This window comes from Ooceraea biroi, chromosome 8 (genome assembly GCF_003672135.1).
Source record: "Ooceraea biroi isolate clonal line C1 chromosome 8, Obir_v5.4, whole genome shotgun sequence".
In the NCBI taxonomy this organism is placed as follows: domain Eukaryota; kingdom Metazoa; phylum Arthropoda; class Insecta; order Hymenoptera; family Formicidae; genus Ooceraea; species Ooceraea biroi.
The window spans coordinates 3839357-3864051 of record NC_039513.1 but is presented as its reverse complement, the minus strand read 5'-3'; the positions used below and the strand labels follow the sequence as shown (position 1 = coordinate 3864051).

General features: G+C 30.0%; 4 protein-coding genes across 6 annotated transcripts in view; 2 read left to right on the top strand and 2 right to left on the bottom strand.

The window, feature by feature from the left end:
- The first annotated feature begins 2211 nt into the window (after nt 1-2211).
- Nucleotides 2212-6205, top strand: LOC105285821 (elongation of very long chain fatty acids protein AAEL008004). Of its 3 annotated transcripts, none has more exons than XM_011350322.2 (7): nt 2212-2251; nt 2332-2453; nt 2674-2774; nt 4117-4307; nt 4724-4804; nt 5264-5447; nt 5840-6205. In XM_011350322.2, the coding sequence occupies exons 3-7, from the start codon at nt 2714-2716 to the stop codon at nt 6181-6183; spliced, it is 861 nt and encodes a 286-aa protein (XP_011348624.1). In that variant the 5' UTR covers nt 2212-2251; nt 2332-2453; nt 2674-2713; the 3' UTR covers nt 6184-6205. The 3 variants fall into 3 exon arrangements, with proteins under 3 accessions (XP_011348624.1, XP_011348623.1, XP_011348622.1); XM_011350321.2 differs by having other exon boundaries at nt 2332-2588; XM_011350320.2 differs by having other exon boundaries at nt 2332-2774.
- Nucleotides 6206-13860: 7655 nt separating this feature from the next.
- Nucleotides 13861-17875, top strand: LOC105285820 (elongation of very long chain fatty acids protein AAEL008004). Its single transcript, XM_011350319.3, has 7 exons — nt 13861-14475; nt 14610-14704; nt 15498-15688; nt 15972-16061; nt 16150-16206; nt 16739-16981; nt 17247-17875. Exons 2-7 carry the CDS (start codon nt 14644-14646, stop codon nt 17403-17405), a joined length of 801 nt encoding a protein of 266 aa, XP_011348621.2. The 5' UTR covers nt 13861-14475; nt 14610-14643; the 3' UTR covers nt 17406-17875.
- A 2487-nt stretch (nt 17876-20362) lies between these two features.
- On the bottom strand, nt 20363-21058 carry LOC113562475. Its single transcript, XM_026972057.1, has one exon. It carries the CDS (start codon nt 21056-21058, stop codon nt 20363-20365), a length of 696 nt encoding a protein of 231 aa, XP_026827858.1.
- Nucleotides 21059-22615: 1557 nt separating this feature from the next.
- LOC105285819 (elongation of very long chain fatty acids protein AAEL008004) overlaps nt 22616-24695 on the bottom strand; it is a 52519-nt gene continuing 50439 nt past the window's right edge. Inside the window, exon 6 of the mRNA XM_026972005.1 lies at nt 22616-24666. Within this exon, the coding sequence (XP_026827806.1) occupies nt 24409-24666 (258 nt within the window). The 3' untranslated portion in view covers nt 22616-24408. The remainder of the gene's footprint in view (nt 24667-24695) is intronic.

Genomic DNA, 24695 nt, shown 5'->3' with positions numbered 1-24695 from the left:
AATCTATTATTATGTGACAACTCATAAATATAATAACAAGTATTTTCTACACACATCTATGTATATATATATATATATAATATATATATATAATATATATATATATATAGATGTGTGTAGAAAATACTTGTTATTATATTTATATATATATATATATATATATATATAAGCCAAATACCACTCACTCACTTATTGACTCATCAACGTGCAGCCCGAACCACTGCACCTATCGACTTGAAATTTTAAGAGTATATTCCTACTATCACGTAGGCGCTCACTAAGGGTGGGTTTTCCGAAATTCCACCCCTAACGGGTGAGAAGGGGTAAAATGTGTTTTTATTTAATTCTACACGTAATATCGCGGGTGAAGCCCGCATGACGGGGGTGCTAGTATTTATATAAAATGCTTCATTCATATAATTTCATATATAATGAGAGAGAACGTGAATGATTTTTTTAAAATATTTTATTTTGAATATTTATTAAATATCTTAATTTTGGTATTCTTTGACTCCGTTAGCATCAAAATAACTAAGAAAAGAGAAAAAAAGAGTGGCAAATTGCAAACAATAAAGTCATGATACTATCAATTTGCATATTTTTCTACGATGTAATTGATACATTAAAGATGTTGCCATTCGATTAATGTATACGGTCAGCGACAGTATACTGTATGTTAATCAACCTATCAATAAATCACAAACACGATTTAAATAATCTCAAACAAACTACATAAAATAACAAAACGCCTCAGAGTTAATGTTTTGCTCAATATTCTCATTGATGATATATATAATATATATAAGCGTTTATATTATACTAGCTGGCGCTTGTTCCTCGCGCGCTCGGTATATTTGGAAAATATAAAGCATAAAGAACGTATTTTTTTGCGACGCGCACATTTTTAGAAGTTGCAAGACGATTGCATATAGTCTATGTTACTCAGGAAGATCTAAGCTATCCACCAGTGAAAGAATTTTTCAAATCGGTTTAGTAGTTTCTGAGATTACCTCGAACAATGGAACAAACTTTACCTCTTTATTATATTAGTATGATAGTATGATTATATATATATATATATATATATATATATATATATAACTGTTACGATCGAGCATTATTAAACAAATATTTAAATAGCTTTCGAAAAAAGCAAAAATAACTACTTAATTAAAATATCGTGCTGAGATTATGCAGAAACGATGCAATTTCATCTAGCAACGTGTATACTATTTCTTAAATGTCGGTTGCGATTGCTGCGATGTTTCGTATTCACGTCCTTAATGATGTCATATGTTTGAGTTATAAATGCAATCATGTTGCAATTAACTCAGTCATGAAAATAATGAAATTGAACAATTATATTAACGGAATGAGCAATTATATTAGGACTTAAAATATTTTGGAAAATTGCTACATCGATTACGAAACTGCATCGATTGAAAGAGATGCGTGTCACGTACAGCTTTATATAATATATATTTAAAATATATACGTATATATAGAATAAATATGCGGAGTTTGTATTATAATTCAATGTTTAAATTCAATGTTCAATGCTTACGTAATCAAAGTTCAAATTAATTAAGACATAATTTTACTCCAATTGGAGAAGATTGGAATGAAAAGTGAAATATTTCACATTTATACATATATCTCTCTATGATACTATAATATTACTGTTAATATACTATACAATAAATGTAATATTATTGGAGTATTGGAGCCAAAAATATTAAAGTTGTTGGTATATGACGAAATCAAATGTCAAAAAGAGGTTTAAAACTTGTTTTAAATTTGAATTGAATTTATTTGAAGTTTATTTTAATTTGAATTTTTTGTATTAAAATAAGATTTTATCACCGTAAACGATCTTTTTCCGGCATAATCAAGCATGCATAAATCCAATCACATCTATTCGTAATTATCATTGGTGAATCTGAAATTTTATGGATTATCAATACATTATACAGAACACGAGCGTCAACACGAGTGCCTAGCGATCGCAGTGGCAATGGTTAGGCATGCCATTTGTAATAAACAACTTCCCACGCCTAGCAACTTCGATCGCTAGGCGGTCGCATCTCGTCGCGCACTTGCATTCGGCGGTAGGCCGGACTAATACAGCGATTTTTAATAATTAATAACTCGTTAACTATTGTGAAAATTGCAAAATGGTATAGGACTTTCCACTCAGTTCAGTCCGCTTTATCCACTCACTAGCGTTGAGTCGTGAGTTACCGGACACCCTGTATGTGGAACTGTGTTGTTTGTACATGTAGTAGTGTTACAATTACAATACAATATAATGAAAATTTATTATGTTGGCAGAGAGGGAGAACGTACTCTTGCAGTTAGTTCGAAAGTTTTGTGACAGTGAAGTCTGAAGCTAGCTACGTTAAGAAAGACTGACCAAAAGAAGCCAAATAAAACTAATTTTCACGAATAGCCAAGTAAACTGTTACGATTAATAGAATAACTAGAATTTGGGAAACTTGCTTTATAAGTATATATTGAAAAATTACATTTAAAAAGAAATTACGAAACAACTTTCCACTAAAGAACCATCACTCCTTCTTAATTGCAGTGTACTTACTTATTAGTATTGTAATAAGAAAGTAATTGCACAATAACGTATTTATTATTTATAATATTGTTTGTGATTTCTAAAAGTGCAGAGATTTGACACCAAAGTCTGATTCTTGTCATCATCATGGCTATGATCATAAATCAACTCACAACATGGTATACATATATATTTCATGATTTAGTGGGTGAGTATTTTGTAATTTTTATCTTACTTATACATAATAAAGTTTAGATTTAAAAGTCTTTGTATCACTTTTAATATATAATTTATTTTACAAAAAAATATTGTGCTCATACGTTGTACTCACTAACTTTTCCCGCACTCACAAGCGTACACAACACTCGTTTAAATTATTAATTAAGTATAAATTATAAAAACACTTATTATAAACAACAAAACTGAACAGAAAAATTGAAATATTGCGGTCGAATCAAAAATACGTTGTCACAGCTCCGAGTCTTGTCGTCGTCTAAGTTTTCTTTGTACTTCTTCCACTCTGTGGAATAACTCCGGATACAACAATATTACCAAATATATAGATATAAAGAAAAAACTGCCTTAGTAATTTCGATTTCAGAAAATTTACATAATTAAAACTTTACACATATAAATTAAGCTTTAATTGATTAAACATTGTTTAACTTTTATTTATTATATATCTTCGTTTTGCTATTTTAACTTAATTCAATATTCGATCTATTTGAATATCTCAAGCACAAACAGCAATTCAATTAACTACTATTTCTCAAAAAAGTTTATGTATGCACGTGCGTGCATGTATGCGTGAGTGCGCGCGCATGTGTGTATGTAAACGATTCTGAAGAAACTTTTCGATTTTTTCAAACTTTTAATATATATATGCACATTATCTAATACATATTGTTGCTGTTTCTTACTATGTTCTTCCTTTTTATTTTCATTATCTTTTTGCTAATACATAGCATAATAAAATACTGATAAGAAAAAAAGCTATTATTACTACCTGTATTACATTATCATCATTATCCACTAAAATATATGAAATAAAAAGTTAAAATTAATAGCTTAAATTAATAGTGACACAATTATATCTTATAAATCCAGTATTATACTTTCAAATATATACTTTCAAATTAAATAATTATAATTAATATAAATCAAATAATTTCAAATTAATGTAATATATTAATTCTATTTTGCAATAATTTTCTTAGCTTTAGTGATAATTAAATTAGTATCTAATGGTATTTGTCAGTTTTTATATAAATGCATTGCAAATATGTAATTGTATACATTAGAATCGATCAGTGTATTACGTTGTACGATATTAGTCGTATAATTATGAACGACGTACTAATTTATTATCGGTCATTCGATTTATTTCAAATTATTTTAAATGAATATTCATAATAACTATTTTATTTATGTCTTACAATACGAATGACTTTATTTAGATTTACAATGTATTTATATTATAATAATATGAATTATTTGTTATACTACTTTCTAATTGCCTTTATTGACTCCACTGTTTTTTACATTGCAAGATCCACGTACCAAAGATCTACCTTTAATAAGTACGCCATGGTTCGGTCTTGCTTTGATTGGACTTTATCTATATTTTATATTTTCCTTTGGACCAAAATTTATGAAAAAAAGGCAACCTTTCAAATTGGATAGAATATTGCAGATATATAATATTTTACAAATTATGATATCTCTTTTCATATTTGCTGAAGTAAGTTACATATAGTTTATTATTAAAATCTGCGTTTTTACGCCAAAATAATATAAGTGAACAAATAAAAATAAAAAAGAATTTTTTTATCATTTATCGCCTAGTATGTGCAAATTTTTTAGAATTATTATTTGATGAAAAGATAGTATTCTCAAAAGCATTGCAAATATCCGTCATAAACTATTATTATTTGATTTGTAAAGTACAATAAAAATATAGTGCAATAATTATATTATTAATTCACTTAAAATCTCGAAACAATCTTGTCTTACATTTTGAAAATTGATCATGAAATATCTCAGTTATATGTTGCATGTTAATTATCTTAATTAATTATGTAAGTAATAATCTTATATTTAACTATTCTACATTATTATTTGAAATGAATTTTTATATTTTCTAATTATTTATTTCAGGCAGTAAGAATATGGTTTTTTACCCATTATAGTTTTATATGTCAACCAGTTGATTACTCAAACACACCAGAGGCCATAAGGGTAATTACAAAAAGTTAACTACAAATTTTGTTCCTTATTCTCAAATTATTAAAATTGAAGTTATTAATTAAATTTAGTTATATTAGTTAGTATTAATATGTTGTATGCGTGCGTGAGTGCGTGCGTGCGTGCGTGCGTGCGTGTGTGTGTGTGTGTGTGTGTGTGTGTGTGTGTGTGTGTGTGTGTGTGTGTGTGTGAGAGAGAGAGAATATAAGTTCTTTTTAATATACAAAATGCATTTTATGTTTTAAAAAAAGTTATCATATTACCCCTTATTCTACTTTCTATGATAATATAATATATGAACTTCTATGATATATGGCTATAACGTACTAATATTATAACATCTAACTAAATAATATAAGTATTAGAAAATATCTCAATAATGTAATTTTAATTAATAGAATTTTTAAGTGATTTTAATAATTATATTAGTAATTATTACATATTTATGTATAGATAACTAGAGATGTCTGGCTGTATTTTATGAACAAATTGTTCGATTTATTGGACACAGTTTTTTTCGTATTAAAGAAAAAGCAGAATCAAATGAGCTTTCTTCACATATATCATCATGTTGGAATAGTGATCTGTGCTTGGTTTACTGTTAAGTATTTGCCTGGTGGTCATGGTACTTTCTTAGGTATGTATTGTAAAAATATATTAGATTAACTATAGAAAAAGTCCATGCCAATTTTTTTACCAAAACTTTGTATTAAGAAGTTCCGGTCAACCCAATACTTTTCTAAAAATTACTAATTCATATTTACATCGTTTGACTTGGCTACACGGCAAACAATAAATGTGTAATCGCAATATAATAAGTACTATTTTTTCTTAATATACATATTACACTCAATGTACACAACATACAAATGGATAGGAATCAATTAATCGTATTTAGTAGCGTTAAATATACACCTAATGTATTAATTAATGTTATCGGAACATAAAATACACTGTTTTTTTTCTTTTTTATCAATCAAAGAGTCTTCAGTTTGATCCAATTGATTAATCATCAGCATTGCATTTCAGGATTGGTAAATACATTTGTTCACGCAATAATGTACTTGTACTATTTGCTATCATCCATGAAGATAAACATAAACTACTGGAAAAAGTACATAACTCAAATGCAAATAATTCAATTTTTCATAATTGCGGTACACTTCGCTAAATTACTATGGGTTGATTGTGGCTATCCACAATGGACGGCATTCGTAATGATACCACAAAATATCTTCATGATAGTATTATTCAGCGATTTTTATTATAAAATATACATTAAGAAAAAGCCGATAAAAAAAGTAATACCAACAAAAAGTGATGTAAATGACATTACTGCTGACATTGTGAACAAAAAATCGAAGGACCAATAAATTTAAAACATTACATGTCTTACTGAGCGTTTAATTTTTCTTTCTATCCTATTATGTATATTTTTAAATTAAATTATATGTTAAAAATATTTGTAATTATTATCTTACACCATATTCTTCTTATTACACATTCATTGAGTTAATTTCGGAAAGTCCTTGGATACATTGAACATTTAAAAATATTATTTTTTATTGTAATACAAATTTTTTCAAACTTCCATATTTCGATAAACCATATTTCGTTAATGTTTGCTTTGTATACTTTGCACAGTCACAGTAAAAAGCAACATAACGTAATAGAGTAAAAGCTTTTAAAATTTGTAATAAAAGCTACTTTCTGTAAAATCACTCATTTTTCAAACCTTTTTTTATGGATAATAAATCCTGCTAATTAATCACAAAATTGTATTTTAAAATAGTGTTTTTTTCTTTATGTTTTCTTTGATAATAAATTTCTTTATGAAATTTTATTGTAACAGTGTTGTATAAATCGACAAAATAATTTTTATACGCATTACCTATGCATTTATATGAATAAGTATTGAGAAGACTTTCAGAAGACATTAAGAAAAATGTAGTATGTGCACGCGCACGCGCGCGTATGTGTGCGTACATATATATGTACATATAATAGACATTTTACTATCATTTATTAATTTTTCTACAATTAATGTATTATATTCTATTCAACATTACACTTACATTCTATTGCACATTACATTTATACCTATTTCTTTATGTTAATTGACAAGATCATTTATTACATGGGAACTATTCTATTTCTGAATATTAAATCCTCTTTATTGTTGACCAGACTGGCAATTACAAATAAAATGAGAAACACTACGTTTCGATCATTAACCCTTTCGTTACGACTGGTGACTCTCCATAAGATGCCATTCATACACGACTATAGTCACTGTTCACAAGATGCCACATACATACGACGGGCGACAATAGTCGCTTGCTATTTCCCACATTCCGCACACTTACTGTGGACTTGTAGTTTCGATGTTTTTTTCCGATGTTATTTGTTTCGCACGGACGAGACAGCCCAAAAGTAACAAAGAACCAAAAATTTGCGAATCAGTCTCGAGAGTCTCACCCGAATGCTGACGACTGTCCACGCGCAATGTGTATACTTTTGGCACGTATGTGTTTCGTTTAACGAGAGTGTTTTGGCGGAGAGGATGTTCGTAGCGAAAAGGTTATTCCTGGCCCTTTTTAAGTGTTAAATAAGCATCAATAAAACGTGTTTGGCTACGTATGTGTTTCGTTTAACGAGAGTGTTTTGGCGGAGAGGATGTTCGTAGCGAAAAGGTTATTCCTGGCCCTTTTCAAGTGTTAAATAAGCATCAATAAAACGTGTTTGGCTACTATTATGAAGTGCGAATGTGCTTCTAGGACATTAGTGACAATTTAAGAAATTAGATCATCTGCTAAAGACGACTTATTGACGCTGCTTATTTAACACTTATTTTGGCTGCTGTTATGAAGTGCGAATGTGCTGCTTGGACGTTAGTGACAAGTTAAGAAATTAGGGATCATTTTCTGCCAAGGTGCTATTGATGTCGCTTATTTAACACTTAAAAAGGACCATAATTAATGGTCGAAACGTAGTGTTTCTCATTTTATTTGTAATTGGTCAATAATAAGGAGGATGTAATATTCATTAATTTACTGGCGACATAAAAGCTCCTTTCTGTATTCTATTTCTATTCTTCTTTAAATTATTCTATTTTTTAAAATGTATAACTTTAAAGTTAGAAATAAGCAATTTTTAATGTCAGGTGAAGGATACTCTTTTCTTCTTCATCAAGACTGTCTAAAACGGTAATGTCATAAACTCTAATACAAATTATCACCATCGAATATTTTTAACGTCGATGTTAATACAGTGAATAAAAGATCACAATTAGCTTTATTACACGAATATAATCATTAGGAATCGTACATATTTAATTAGGTATATATATAAATTATATTATTAAACTGTAATGTAATTGGGTTCTGCTTATATAATTGAGAAACTTTTTGTGATAAGTTAATAAGAAATATAAGAAATATAAATAGTTGATTATAATAAACCATAGTTAATACAATAAATTTAACCTATATGTGCCTATTACCGCTCTTTAAATATAGATAATATGCATGTCGCAAATGTTAATCTGTTTGCTACGAAGACCGTATATATACATTTTTTAAATGTAGCTTCTTATTTGTAAACGACTGTTTGATTTTCATAACATTATTTTTTGTTTATTATCCTAATCTAATATCTAACGTAATTTAACGTAATTACGTTAACATAATTTAATATATCGTAATCTAACGTAAATTTTAACAATATTAATGTTTCACATATCTGTGTGCATGTGTATGTGTATGGTGATGAAACACACACACATTAGAACTCGCTAAAATAAAACTAATTGGTACACTAATTTAGTTCGAAGAGAACAATAAATTTTTCGAAAGAATAGCCGCGGAAATGTACTTGAGAAGTTGAGATTTGATACACATTAAATAGAAAAAATGAGAACTGTACAAGGAATTTCCTATATATCTTTAATTGTCCCCGATAAAATGCATATCAATAATTCCTTATTTGATGTACCCATTTCCGTATAATCGGAATCTTAATCTTGCGCAACTAAGATTGGTTTTTCTTTTTCCTCTTTTTTTTTTGCTATCTGGCTGGTTACATTCGGCTGAATCATTAATCATGGCCATGACCGTGGCCTGTGAAAGAGCTGCTACATGACCTACTTTTTTTAAGTGCATGTTTCGAACGGGGACAGCTAAGAGAAAGAGAGAAAAGAAAATAGACAGAGATAGCGAGGAACGCGTATCCATAGCAAGTCCCGCTTTTGTTGAGGAGATGCTGCCAAAGATACCGTTATTCCTGGTCCATGATCTTGAAAATTCGTCGATGAAGGCTACAAATATTTCTGTTGAAGAGTATAGTGCTTCGCTTACAAGAGAAGTATAATCAAAAGTAATTCATGGCTCTTGTCTGTCTTGTTTTTCTTGTTTTTAATATGCAGTACAAAACTAAATTATTATAATTTTAAATATTAAATTAATTTGTTAAAATTTTTGTATAAGATATTTTTCATTTAAAAAAAGAAGAAAGAAAAAATATAACAAGAATTGAAATATTGAAATAAAAAATAGTTTTGAACGCGCGTACACGTACGTGTATGTTTTATTCAATTTTTTATTCATACAAATCCGTGATACTCAAACTGAATTGCTTCTAGGTACTTGGCTAGTTAACTATTTCATATTTAGTTTTGATTTTTGACAAGTTGGGATTTTTTATGTACTTGGCATATATATTTTTTCTTTTTTAAAAAAGATTTTTTTAGGAATATTTATTTACTGAAGATGTCCAAAGTATTACACAAAGTAAAACACACTGCAATATTCAAGTTATTAATTGGCCAAGTTATGTACTTGGCGTCGCGACGCTACCGCGTTGCTTGATCATAGAATATCGAGAAGCATCACAGTTGAACCTGTTTAATTCATGTTTTCAATCATAAATCCAAGTCCGTTGCAACCCTATCGGAGGCATTCTCTTCAACGTTTGACCCACTAGTAGAAGCACATAATTCTACTTTCCGGATGCAAATCGTTAACTTACTTCTTACTACGTAAACTACGAACGATAGAAAGCAATGTTGAACGCTTCAAGTCTATTTTTGCTCATAATGTCTTCGTGTCTCTTATTGGCTGGGCTGCTATCAATGACGTCAGTGTCATAATTGTTTTGCACACTATCAACGGTGAATTCGACACTTACAGCGGTATAAATCACGGTTTGCCACGGCTAGTACGCGCATACCTCTGCTTTCAATAATAAATTTTTGTCAAGAGCAGTTAAAATCAGATTGACATAAGAATTTTTTGCGAGGTTTACAGTAGTCTCATCTTCTTACATGCGATCCATCTGATCTGTTCGTAATTCTGTTAACTTAAAATTACTTAAAAACTTTTTCTTAAAGCATCTGCTATTTACAATGTTAATTCAACCAGAAGCAGCTGATAGTAACAATAGATTTCGCACAGCCGTGTACTTGTACAATAAGCTTATAATGATCTGTAAAATAATTAACTCGAGATCTTGAAAATTTGCTTTATTTAAATTAAAGCATTAGGCATAGCATTTCTGATTAGACTAATAAAATTATTGAATTTATTTATATGTACAAATAATACAAATTATAAATTATAATTAATTATAATTATAATTATTTGTATTATTTGTATGTACATATAAATGCATTCAATAATTGTATTACATTACGAGCGCGTACATTTTTAAACACGTTTTTCTCGAGAATGCTTGAGAGGTGAGTCGTATCCTTTTACGATGAATTAGTGGGAAGATGGAACAACATATATAAGACTCAGCAAAATCGGTGATAATAATGCCTGCTGTTCCCCTTGTAAGAAAAACTTCAGTGTCTGTTATCATTGGTCCGCCAAAGGTTGAACCTGAGTTTTCGGGTTAAGGAGGGCTTTTTTAAAAACACTGTTTCCAACAAAAGTTACTTACTTTTCGACGAAAAATCAGAATCTGCAATAAAAAATAGAGGTTTTCATTTAAAAAAACAAAGTTGAACTCCATATGACCTTGGCACGTTCACTCAAGGTCAAGTCCAAATTTCCATCATGTGTCCCCCTTCAAGCCATGCAATTTTCGTTGGGAAAATTTTTCCATTAAATCATCGATTCGCGAGATAATCGACCATATCACTTAAAATGAAACACCCTGATATAGATTAAAATTAATTTGTTGCTTTTGAACAAATTTCTTTTAGTTATGTGCGAAATAAGTAATCATAACAAGATGAATAAATTATATATGTAATTGTACTATCTTGCATGACATTTACATGACATCGCATTAATCTCGTAATATCGTAGCTGCAAATTTCACAACTTGTTATACGATACAGCCGTAAAATCGCTTCTACCATTTAACGTCTGTGACGAGTATGCCTGAGCTGCATTATGAAAATAAAACATACTGGCAGCACCTTCTTCTAACGGTGCTAACTTGATTTTTCTCTACGCAGTTAAGGACGTTAAACATCTCTGTGCGATTTTCACTTGGCAGCAACACATGTTTTAGCACATAAATATTTTTTTCTCAGTACAAATTGCAATAACTCATCGGATAAATCTATCGAATAAAATTAAACTGTATAATGCTTTTTTTTACACATGTGATAATAAGACATATAATTTATTCTTATTGATATAAACTAGTCACTAGTATTCAAAATTTCTTTATCATTTTTTACACCAAGCTGAAAGTAATGTGATTTATGTGACGATAAGGTATGATTAACATTTGCGAATTAATAATATGTCATATAAATATTTCATATTTTAAAGAAACTAAGAAATGATTTATAATTAAAACTTACTTCGCATGCAATGTGCAAAATTACTTCATGTACAAAAATGACTTGCATTTTTTTCTTTCTTAAAAGTACTCTTCCTTTAATACTCGACTTGTTTATTCCGGGCAAACAAGAACGATTCCTCATCCAATATTTGAATCCTATCATTCTTCTTACTTTTTAAAATAACTAATAATTTTATAGTTTGTAAATTTACTGCCATTAATAATATTTATAGTTCATAATATGTTTATTATGAATAGATAGACAACAAATGAAAAGATATATAAAAAGGATTGTCACGTATGTGATGATTATAATAAATAAAAACATTTTTTTAAATAAGTATGTAGACATAGTAGGATATATCAAAAAAGACCTTTTCAAATTAATCTTCTGTTTATTAACTATTAGTAATAGTAATATTAACTCATTTTTCTATTATGTGGAAATTTATACATGAAATAATAGCTTGCATAATTATTTCTGCAAATAAATTTAAGTTTTATGGTAATGCATATAATCTATCTTCTCTGCGTAATATATTTAATATTAAATTAAATAATTAATAATAAATAAGGTTTGTGTTCTAATATATATATATTGGAAATGCAAGTTACATAAGTTTGCGAAAAATCTTGATATAATCGTAGCGTTAGTCGTGTCGTTATGTCTCAAACATTTCTGTACGCAGTTCTGTCTTGCTTATTCCTGTCAAATATACGACGGTAAACATTTGAACGAATTTATTGCAGTTTTGCAACTCGAGATTCTTCGAAATTCATATAACGATTAACTAGTTTTCATAGTAATATATAGTTTATTGATTCCCCTTAGGGTTACAAATATTGAATGCCGCCAAATATTTTATATATACATTTATATTTTTACATTTATTATTTACATTTTTATCTTTCTTACACACTAACCTATCTATTCACTAATCTAACTACGCACTCACGCCTTCTACCTCTCTCTCCTCACTTATTCTACATCGTCCTAATCTAAGAACTTCCGCTTCTATTTACAATAACTACAATATCTTCACTCATTCACTTATCTTTCTTCCACTCTCTCTCACTCCTCCATTCATTCTCCTTCTTCCTCCTCAATCCCTCCAACTCCGTCATACATTTCTGTCCCTTTCCCTCCTTCCCTAGTACCTCTAACACCCTTTTCTGCCACATGTACCTCTCTCTCTAATTAATAGATTCCTCCCAGATATGTTCCCATGACTTCTCTCTCCTTCCACATACATTTTGTTTGGAAGTATGCCTAGGGTATGCCTTGACACGTTTAATCTCATAAAGATATCTATAAATATATTGTATTTTTATCCATCATTATTTTGTATTATCATTATTAAGTAGTTGTTTCTTGTTGAAGACCAGATTATAATATATGTAAATCTATACATAATAAAAGCATCATTGCACGAAGACGGTACCGTTTTCAGCTTCCAATTCTACACTTTCAGAGTTGGAGGCAAGATTAGCGGAATTCGTAAGACATTGATAGATGCTGAATTATGTCAACAAGTCTATTCGGGTAAACGATCTTGGAAACGTGCGGTTGTTAATACTTTAATACAGGCCTGCGGCCGATTTGCACTTTTCGGCCGATCTTGTTAATTTTATATAAATATATCTTACACAATTAACATACGTATTCCATTTTATTTACCTTTAATTGTATAATATATTAATAATAATAATAATAAACAGAACAGCGCGCGAGACACACCCAATGTCAAAGGTCCATACACGACTTACAACTAATCCGTCCCTGAGCTTGAACGTCTTGACGTCTCCGCGAGCCGCCTAGATACTATGAAACAAAAGGAGTGGGGATGGTAATAGACAAGATCGGCCGAAAAGTGCAAATCGGCCACAGGCCTGCGTTTAATAGAATCAATCGGAAAAAAATTTGAATAGATAAGACTACGAGTTGGAATTACGAGAGTCATTTCACAATGAAATGCGCATTGTATACGAAATAAATGTGAAATAAGTTACTGACCTCCCAAGGCTAATGTTAGATTAATCGCAAATTAATTCTATTCTTTAATAGATCACGAAATTTTACGTGCATTATTTTGATAGACTTTTAGCTTGACACACATTCAGAGGATGAGAAATTTGTAGTAAAATAAGCTCAGCTTATCTGTCATAATTTGCTAAATACATCATGAAAGTTAAAAAGGAGGTTCATTAAATTAACGCTTTTACCATTCACCGACTTGCCACTTATTAAACGGACTATGTTCATCCATCCATACGTGACACATACACCTTCGCGGTCATCTTCCTGGATTCCTCTAATGCGTTCTCCTTTTCTGCGAAACATTCTTTTTCTCTTCTCTTTCGCCATTTCCACTTATTATCCTTTCGATTTGTCATTTCCCTCTCGTGCATCCTTCTCTTCTTGCTATCTTTCTTATGTTAGTGTCAATCTAATCAATCAGAAATGAATAGTCAATCAAACGAAACATTAATTTCTCATTTCCATTAGTCTATTTGCTTATCCGTCTCTTCGTTTTTCACCGTTACCAATGACCTCTTATTGCGTTACTGGAAATGACGGAAGTCGAGTTCGACAGGTTGCGGTGGGGATCGTTTGCTGAACAGTGGTCCTCTTGGTAGGCGCTCACTACGGTGAACGATCAGTTTTTGGTAAGACTCTCTTCTCAGCGGAGGTCGGTGACCAAGAAACACTTGAGAAATACTGGACTAAGAAGAAACAGCAGGAGGCTTTATATTATTAAGTTTGTAGAATTAACGGGCACAAGATTTTCATCGGCTGTTAGAAGAAAAGGGGTGAATTCACTGCAAAAGAATCGCATTTCAAGTTTCCGCGTTCGGCGTTCACGTTTGTAAGTCTGAACATTTTTAAAGTGTGAAGCTAAACATATAACAGACTTATATCGACAGGATTAAAAATCATATAAAATTGAAAATTAGATATTTAAAACTTAAACGAGTGCATTTTTATATATTTATATTCCAGATTTTCAACAATTATTACGTGAACGCGATATATCATGGCCAATCTTATACGACACGTAGTCAGCAATTATAATGAAGTTCTGCAAAATGTTAAAGGTATGCTTATTAAAATATTACAAATTATAAAATAAAAAGTGTTTTTTAGAAGAGTTCTCAATAAACGATAATAACGATATTTCTTTATATTTTTTGACATATATATATATATATATATATATATATAATTCATTTATTTTATGTATTATACAATACTTATTATCATTAAATTATTATTTTGTGCAATATTTTCAATTCTGTTATTTAATTAAAATATCTTAATTATATAATTTAATTGTATCAGAATGATCGCGCGCGCTTTGTATATTATATTATATAAATTTGCATTGCTAATCCAATGACAATTCTCATGATAAAATGCAAACTTATATTATCTGATGCTAGATCCAATTTCAGCAGTTGCGTTTCTATGTTTAGAAAGAAAAACAAAATTTATAATTTTGACTTTGAAGCTTTCGCGACGATCAGTTTTATCAGTAGTGATGACTTCCGGATGCATAGCGCATTCCTTAATAGCTTTGTGCCGATGTTTCGCAAACATTGCAATTTGCATCATCAGGGCTGGTCTCTCCGATACTAGATATCCGATATGATAATAATGATGTAAATGATATCCGATGTGATAATAATGTTACCCTGATGATGTAAACTGCAATGTTTGCGAAATGTCACAAAGCTGTCAAGGGACACGGTATCCATCCGGAAGCCATCACTACTAACGAAAATTTATAATTATATCTGTCACTTGACTGAAGTTACAGATATCTCATTATGTAAACGCATTATAAAGAATTGATATTCTTTTACAAAAAAATTGGTATTTTTTTAACAGATCCAAATGTGGATTCATGGCCTTTAATGGGTTCTCCGGGTCCTATGTTATGTATTGTGGGTACATATTTAATATTTGTATTAAAAGCTGGTCCAAAAATGATGGAGAAAAGACCAGCCTTTCAACTTAATACCGTTATGATATTGTACAACGCATTCCAAGTACTCTTCAGTATCTGGTTAACATCTTTGGTGAGTGTAACACAGTGGCTCTTTATCCGTTTAATATTATAATAAAGCAGACTGCAATATGCAATCCGTTTCATTCTTCGATGTTTTACTTCGAAAAGAATATTATTTTGTTGACGTATTAATTATGTTTAATCTGGATACGTTACGAAAAAGTTAATTAATTTTAATTCTATGACACCCATTGAAATAAAATAAATAAGAATTAAATATATAATTTATCTAAAAAAGCTATTCTATTATCATTCGAAATATAGAACAATTTCTGCATAAAATGCGATTTCAGGCACTGGATATTGACATTAGACACTTGATTTTTTCTAATGGATGTAGTTTTCAAAATCATGGTTCAAAGGCTAACGACCTGCAAACAGCAGTAAGTAATATTTCTCTTTTATTGTTCGATAGTTACTGTCAGGAAATAATAAATACATTTTTAATATTTCTGTGTTTGTTTCGCACAGTTATCGCGAGGTGCATGGTGGTATTTCTTTGCAAAAATCATCGAACTTTTGGACACGGTAAGCAAATGTTTATACTAATGTGATTAATGAACTAAACAATAATAACTGATGCGTTGAACATTAAGTGACCTATAAAGATTTCATACGTTAACATGAATTAATGAAGCGTATTATCGCGTTTCCGTTATCATTTAAAAGTTACAACATTGTTTCAACACTTAATTCATCTAAAGAATTAGAATCACACATTTCGAAATACGAACAAAGTGCTTTGATAACACGGTTAGTGGAACAGCAATTGTTAACTCATGTCGGCTTTGATTTTCCATAATGAATAGATTATAAAAAAATTATTTAAGTATTATACTTTCTTCTTTAGGCATAATATTAAAAAATGTCATATATTACAAAATCTGAAATATATGTAGTAAAAATTTTAAATTATGTTATTAAAATAACATAAAGACAAGTTAATATATTCGCGCGCATGTATAATGAGATTTTCTTAAATAAAATAAAGAACATTATTCTATGCAATATAATATTATATATTTCAACATAACGTAACATTTTCTTTTGTTTTTTAAAGGTATTCTTTGTTCTGAGAAAAAAACAAAATCAAGTAACTTTTCTTCACGTTTATCATCATACCGTAACGGCTGTTTTCTCGTGGTGCTACTTAAAATTGTTACCTGGTGAACAAGGTGTCGTCGTGGGTTTTTTAAATTCTGTAGTTCACATCATCATGTACAGTTATTATTTGATCGCGGCGCTTGGCTCCAAATATAGGAAATATCTCTGGTGGAAGAAATATATGACCTGGATACAACTGGTAATTATTCTCCACATATTATTAACTTGTCAAAATAATGCACCAATTACTTAAAGTCCAATTATTCCATTAAACATTTATTTTACATTTCATTTCATATATTTTTTAATGAAAATTTTTTAATTTTGTTTTCTTCGTATATTCTCGTCAATTAATCTGCTTGACATATTTTAATTATCTATTTCATCAAAAAAGCATGTTGTGAAAATACGCAATTAATTACACATTTTATATTTAATAATTGATATTCTCTATCGTATTGCAGCTGCAGTTTGGAATAATGTTATTCTACTTAATTCTGACTTTGGCCATGGACTGCCGAATGCCAAAAGCATTGACTTATATGTTCTTGACAAACGTCATAATCTTCATCTATTTATTCAGCGACTTTTATCGAAAGGCTTATAAGACAAAAGCAACTTAACGACGATGAAATATGAATATGCAAAAAAGTATAAGTACATACTTAATTGAATTTATGTACGCCTAAACGTTTTAAATAATAGGAACATAAAAAGATAAAAAACAAAATAAGATAACTGTAGCCCTGTGCACAGCAGTCATCTTATAATTATATTCACTTTCACGACGAAATGATATAAGAAAATTTGTAAATAAACATATACATGTAAGGTTAATGATTAAGATTTTATAGTTTGTAAAATGCACATTTTTGAGGTTCTCATTTATATGTACATATGTATATATGTATAAATGACTCAAATATCTGCATGTATGTAGCGTAATTTAAACATTTTCGCAAAAACTGTTCACTAGATTTAGCATTTCATAATAACTATCAACATTTTCTGTACAGTCAATTATTATTCATATAATTTCCTACCTTATTATTTTAATGTGTAATTGTATTTCATAAAAACATATAGATATTATTAAAAATTAGATATTATTGAAAAGTATATTTATTTATGTAATATACATTAATTATATAGTTTTCGACAGAATATTAAAATATAGAGTAAAATATATAAAAAGTAAAGAAAAATATAAAATATTCACAATTTATGTGCACAATTATATATTGAAATTTTTATTCTTGTATATTAATCGTCCTTCTCAATTTCAATGTCAATCATATCGCAATCAACAAGCATTGTAATGTGTATCAAAAATAAAATCGTTGGTCTATAAACTAAAAAAGAAAATTAAAGAAGAGAGAGAGAGGGGGGGGGAAAGATGCTTAACCGAAATCTAAATTGCCAAAGGCACTTTGTTCGAAGTAGGTTACGATTCAAAGAAGAAGCTCAAAAACACAGATAGATATACTGACCGCCGATACTGACTTAACCGACTTTCGTTAAATTGAGCTGAGTACTAAACGTTTATTTCCTCCTTTTTCACAAAGAAAGATAAGTGCAGCATCAAAGTTTTTTGACACAAGTTATGTCACTAAAAACACTAGCGTTATAAATTTCGCGATGCTGCTGTTTCCGTATTTATGTCAAGATATGAACTTTTATCTGAGACGTAAATGTTCTCAACTCTGAAATTATTTTTAATTATTATTACAGATGTACAGATTTAAGATTGTTAGGTCAAATCGCAGAATATGATTTAAAGTGGTCGGAATTACTTCCACTTTTGAAGCGATTTTCAAGAGCTACGCCTACTTCTTTCCCCTTGCCTCTCTGCACGGGTGGCGAATTCACCAAGTGAGGATAAGACACAGGATTGTCACATGTTCACGGCAGATGCTTGCGAGGGGCGCGCTTCCTAATTACTAATCTATTCTTATCGAAATCCTCTATGTTTTTATTTTTATATGTACTATCAATATATTTATATTATACAACGCGACAATAGCTATCCACGTCACTCATAGGTACTATAGAATAGATTAATAATTAGGAAATAGTTAAATTAGTATTCGAAATTAGTAAAATACAATATTTATTTTGTAAAATACAATATTTATTATTGTATTTTAAACTATGTAAAAATGTAAATTATCTCTGTTACATTTGTTTAAAATTTATAAATCTCAAAAAAGATTATTTTAAATATTTGATGCATTAAGAAATCTGAAATATATTTATTAAACATTTTATTTGTTACAATAAATATAGTCTATTTTTAAATAAATTAAAATATTAAAACCCAATTAACAAAAATAAAATAATAGATAATAAATTTTAATGCAAGGTTTCGTTCTTTAATAATGGCTATGTGTAGCAAATAAAATATAAAGATCAAATTACAGGAATTACTAAAGAGATTTTGTTCTCAAACAGGCAAAAATTTAAAGTTGTTAAATATGAGAAATAAAACATCAATAATTACAACAGATATTTTATATCATATAATATATATACTTTTATTCTATAATACAATAAACTACACGTATATTATAATGTGATACAAAAATGCGATCAACATAAGTGTCAATTCATCCATTCAAGATCACAGAATTATTCGAGCGATTATCATTTGTGAAACTGCAATTTTCACTTTCTTCAAAAATCTTGATTCGTTTGAAAGGCTATCTATGTTGGAAGAACAAAGCGCAATGTAGCTGACAATTATTTACATTAAATCCTATTTTCCAGTGGTAATATATATTTAATATCTTAAAATCTACATTTATTTTATTGTCTCTACCTTTCAAAATATGAAAGTATTATTGAAATGTAAAGTTAGATAAAGAAAAGAATTCATGGTATGACTACAGAGAAATCCTAGCAATTGGCATAAGTTAACAAATGAGTTAAAGCCATGTTCTTTGGACTAAATTAAACATTTATTTTGTCTACTAATATATTCTTTTAACGCATATCGAAATTTTCCAATATTTTCTTACTATATATTTTGATTAAGTACATATTTATTTCGAACTTTATTTCGAAAGTTAATTTTCAAGGTATACAAAAGAAAGTTCGTAAAAGAATATAGTTATACAGGGTGGGGCAATAACTATTACCATCTTAAATATCTTCTAATTTATAAGGTCCAGAGGAAAATTTATGTAATCAAAATTATACGGTACGAAGGGGGCTAACATATGGCGATAATAATTTTTGTCCTGGTGGAGGCGCTTCGAAGATATCAAGGTCACCTTAATTTTTTTTAATGGGTTCGGTATGTTTTTTTTCCATAATTTCATAGAGGAGCTTAAAACAAGTACGGAACTCATGACACAAAATTATTGAACAAGATTAAATGTAAATGAAAACGATAAAAAATACATTTTTTTTAATGAAACTATGTTATTTTATTACGTGACGTTTTATCTCTTATTTTATTATTAATGTTTATAAAAGATGTTCGAAGTGATGGCCATTACTATCAATACAACACTGGATTCTTCTGATCACTGATTGGCTTGCTCTTCTAATAACGTCGGGAGCTATTGACGCACAGGCTTCAATGATCCGTTGTCGCATGATTTGAGGTGTAGACCATGTCTTTTAGGGTTCCCCATAAAAAGAAATCCAGTGGTGTCAAGTCTGGTGAACGAGCTGGCCACCCTACAGGACCTCCACGTCCAATCCAGCGATTTGTAAATTTTTCATTAAGTTTATTTTTCGCAACTAATGAAAAATGAGCAGGGCATTCATCATGCTGGAACCACATTGTTCGTCGTGTGATTAAAGGCAGGTCTTCTAATAAATGAACCAAGTTATGCTCTAGAAAATTGGCGTAGCTGTTGCCATTTAGATGTCCGTCGATAAAATAAGGACCAATAATTTTGTTATCTATGATACCACACCATACATTCAAAGACCATTGTCTCTGGTGTTCAATCTGCCGCAGCCAATGAGGATTTTCCACTGCCCAGAAATGCATATTATGTAAATTAACATTCCCGTGATTAGTAAATGTTGCCTCATCAGTAAATAACACTGTATCAAAAAATGAGTCATTGATTCGAATCTGTTGTTGAGCCCATTGGCAAAATTCAACACGATTTACAAAGTCCATTCCATGTAATGCTTGGTGAAGGCTGAGGTGATATGGATAGAATTTGTGACGATGCAAGATGCGGAGTACGCTCCTCCGATTAATACCAGATTCTCGTTCAATTTGTCGCGAACTAATGTGCGGATTTTGAACCACCATTGTGAGAACTCTAATTTCATTCCCTTCATTAGTTTTCGCTTTTCACGCTCACTATTACGTGTATTTAAGCTACCGGTTTGTCTAAGTTTATCACACACATTTTTAAATGTTCGACGCGAAGGCTGAGTGCGATTAAGATATCGTTCAGCGTATAAATTTTGCGCTCTCACTGAAGTTTTTTGACATTCTCCATAAATGAGGATCATGTCGACTTGTTCTTCAAATGAATACATCTTGCACGATTGACTTATCTATCGATACTACTTTTCATGTTTATCTTATCCTGTGAACTTATTAAGATGGCCTTCAAAGGGTCTTTGTTTTCATTGAAATAAGTTTACGTCACTATTTATTTTCATCGATGTATCCGTTTGAAGAATAAGTTGATCCTCATTTATGAGGAATGTCAAAATCAAAAAATTCCGACAAAACATACTAATAAAGCGTCATTTCGTACATCTTTTAAATGTAAATTTCATTTAACATAAAAATGTATTTTTTATCGTTTTCATTTACATTTAATCTTGTTCAAACATTTTGTGTCATGAGTTCCGTACTTGTTTTAAGCTCCTCTATGAAATTATGGAAAAACAACATACCGAACCCATTAAAAAAATGAAGGTGACCTTGATATCTTCGAAGCGTCTCCACCAGGACAAAAATTATTATCGCCATATGTTAAACCCCTTCGTACCGTATAATTTTGATTACATAAATTTTCCTCTGGACCTTATAAATTCGAAGATATTTAAGGTGGTAATAGTTATTGCCCCACCCTGTATAGTCTCACGATCTATATTACAAAGCCAAAAATGTGCTTAGTTTGATTATCAAACTTATTTAAATGTGATATAAACTTCTTTGATAAACAATTAATGTAATATAAACAACTTCATTAAAAACGATTTTGAATAATAAAATACTCGAAATAATCGTGAGTTGTCCCATAATTTTTATCAAGACAAAAATAATTAAAAGTTGAAAAAATTAACAATGTGGAAAGAATATGTGACAATTGATGAAATATCAAGTTATGAAACAAAATTTTCGAGAAAAAAAGTAACCAATAGAGGAGCATTATGCTAAGAAACAACTTATTTTTAAATATCCAGTTCTTGTCGCGTAGTATAATTAATTGTTATGTATGATTTTATGCGAAGTAACTGTGACGAAAAACAGCACTTTAAAATTATTTCGTTCATTTCAAATTACACTCGATTAATTGACAGAATAAAAGTTCAATTATCATTAATATCGCACATTTGTATTAATATCATATATCTGCATTACCACTGTATATTATATCTGTATATTATTCCATTGGAAGTAACAATTAATTAAGCACTTCTTTTTTTAGTATAATATCTATAAATATTTGACATACAGATTTAATTATTGACTTGTTCCGAACACATTTGATGTAGTTTAAAAAGTCCTTATTTGAAACTTCTTCGATTGCATACGTTACGATAAACATACAGCTATATTACAAATAGATAACGACATCGATCTGATGTAAATATTCTCGAGTACTTTGAATTTCTTTTCTTCAGTCAATTTTTCTCAATGGGGAACTTTACTCCAAAATTTCTCAAATGTTCTATTTTTAAAATAATAAATTTGGCAATATAATTTCGCGAGTATTTTTAAATTCTAAAAATTGTGTTTTATTAAAAATGCTAACTTCTTTCGGAAGCAAACGCATTTTCTTGGTATAATAATAAGATTAAGAGATATAATAATTATATAAGGTATAATAATCATGCTGATGATATAACAACTCAATTATCAAGATAACGGTGATAATATCTAAATATAACCTTTTTCTAGAGAATAATTATAACATAAGAAAAAGCAAAATGTACACTTAATAATTACCCCTATATTAGCTCCATTGCGTTTATCGTACATTACGCATATAACAATAGAAGAATTTATCGTTGAATTATTCTTAAAAGTAGCATGTCTGATATTAATATACTTCAATAAATGGTTTTCATCTTGAATCTCTATATACCGATATTATCAACTATTAATGGTATATTTTGAACAATGTTCACATACGCAATTTTCAGCAAATGGTATAGAGATAAAACATAGCGCCTGTGAAAATTGCAAAGAGAACACAGAATGAAGAAAGTTTTACATTTTTATGTAAATTTTCGAAATGCACTCTCCACTGCATATGTATCTTTTTAAGTTTTTGGATATCATCCATCAATAATTGTGGTACAATTTACATATTATAGATAATCATTGTAAAATCGTATATTTAGAACACGCGCAATCCTTCGTAATATTAATATTGTTTTTAGTACCAAGATCGAGTCTAACTGAGTAATTAGGGTCGCACAAATATTGTTTATAATGACAAAATTTATTTAAGATATTAGTTTGCCATTATCATAATCCACTCGTTTCAGCTACTACTCTCCGCGCGATAAACCGCAATTAAATTCATAATTATATCGTTACAATTAATTTTGCGGAATCGAATGCTCACTGGTTTCTAATTAATGACAAATGTACACAAACTTATGATACCAATCATGACAAACCCTTAGAAGTGAAGATCAATTATGATAATCACTTTATGCATACTTATACAACTGCTCAACATATGATCTCTGTAAACGTGACGTATCACCTAATCTTTCGAGTTTTACCGGGCGTTGGATTTCTCACTGTTGCTGTGTAAACAGTCTAATACTGCTGTCTTGTTCAATAAACATGTATTTTGTACATTCCGATGTACATTGGAGGATAGTTCATGTAGCGAAAAAATTTCATGATATTTCTATTAAAAGTACATGCATGATATTTAAAAATTCGCAAGAAGAAGTGAACCCACAAGTGAAGTTATGTAGATAATTTACAAAAACCAAGATCAAAAGAAACATTTTTTTATGCAAATCAGTAGATATACTCGTTTTACTATTAACGAAAAAGTTTTATGAATGAAGAATGAATAGAAATGTTTTAATAAGTTTTTACAATTTTGAATTGTTGACCGCGATTGTAAAAATCATTAAATATTAAAGTTCGATGTAACGTAAACGTATTGTACATAGTTATGAGATAGGCAACTGGTGTATCGCTTTTGTTCCTATAAACGATTTCGACCCACTGAATAATCCGATGCGTTCGTGATCTGCGCGAATGTCAAACCGTCTCTCCGTTCCGGTCTGCGTTGTCTTCCTCTTGAGATCCCAGGGTCGTATATTCCGCAATGCTGGTAAGGTCGGTGAGTTTAACGCGATATAGACTGCAATGCGGTTTAAGTGGAGATGAAATGGTAGTGGCCGTGTCGCGTTTCATTGCGATCGCGTTTCTTCCTGGGTCGTTCCCGACTAGTCGCTTTTCCCTTTTCCGTTCGGTATCTCGCCGTTGCTCACTTTCTCCGCGGCGTCGTTCACTTTGCCCGAGTTTTGGATAACCGTTTCGCCATCGTTCTCCTTCTTGGAAGTATATGCATTATTATAGAAATCCGAGAACAGGAAGTAGAAGAATATCGCGTTCGGCAGGATCAGTATAAGTGACCATCTCGGGTAGTCGCAATCGTAGAACAATAATTGGCAGCTATGCAGGAAGGCCAGACAGAATTGAGCCTATCGAAAGAATTAGCACGTTAATGAAA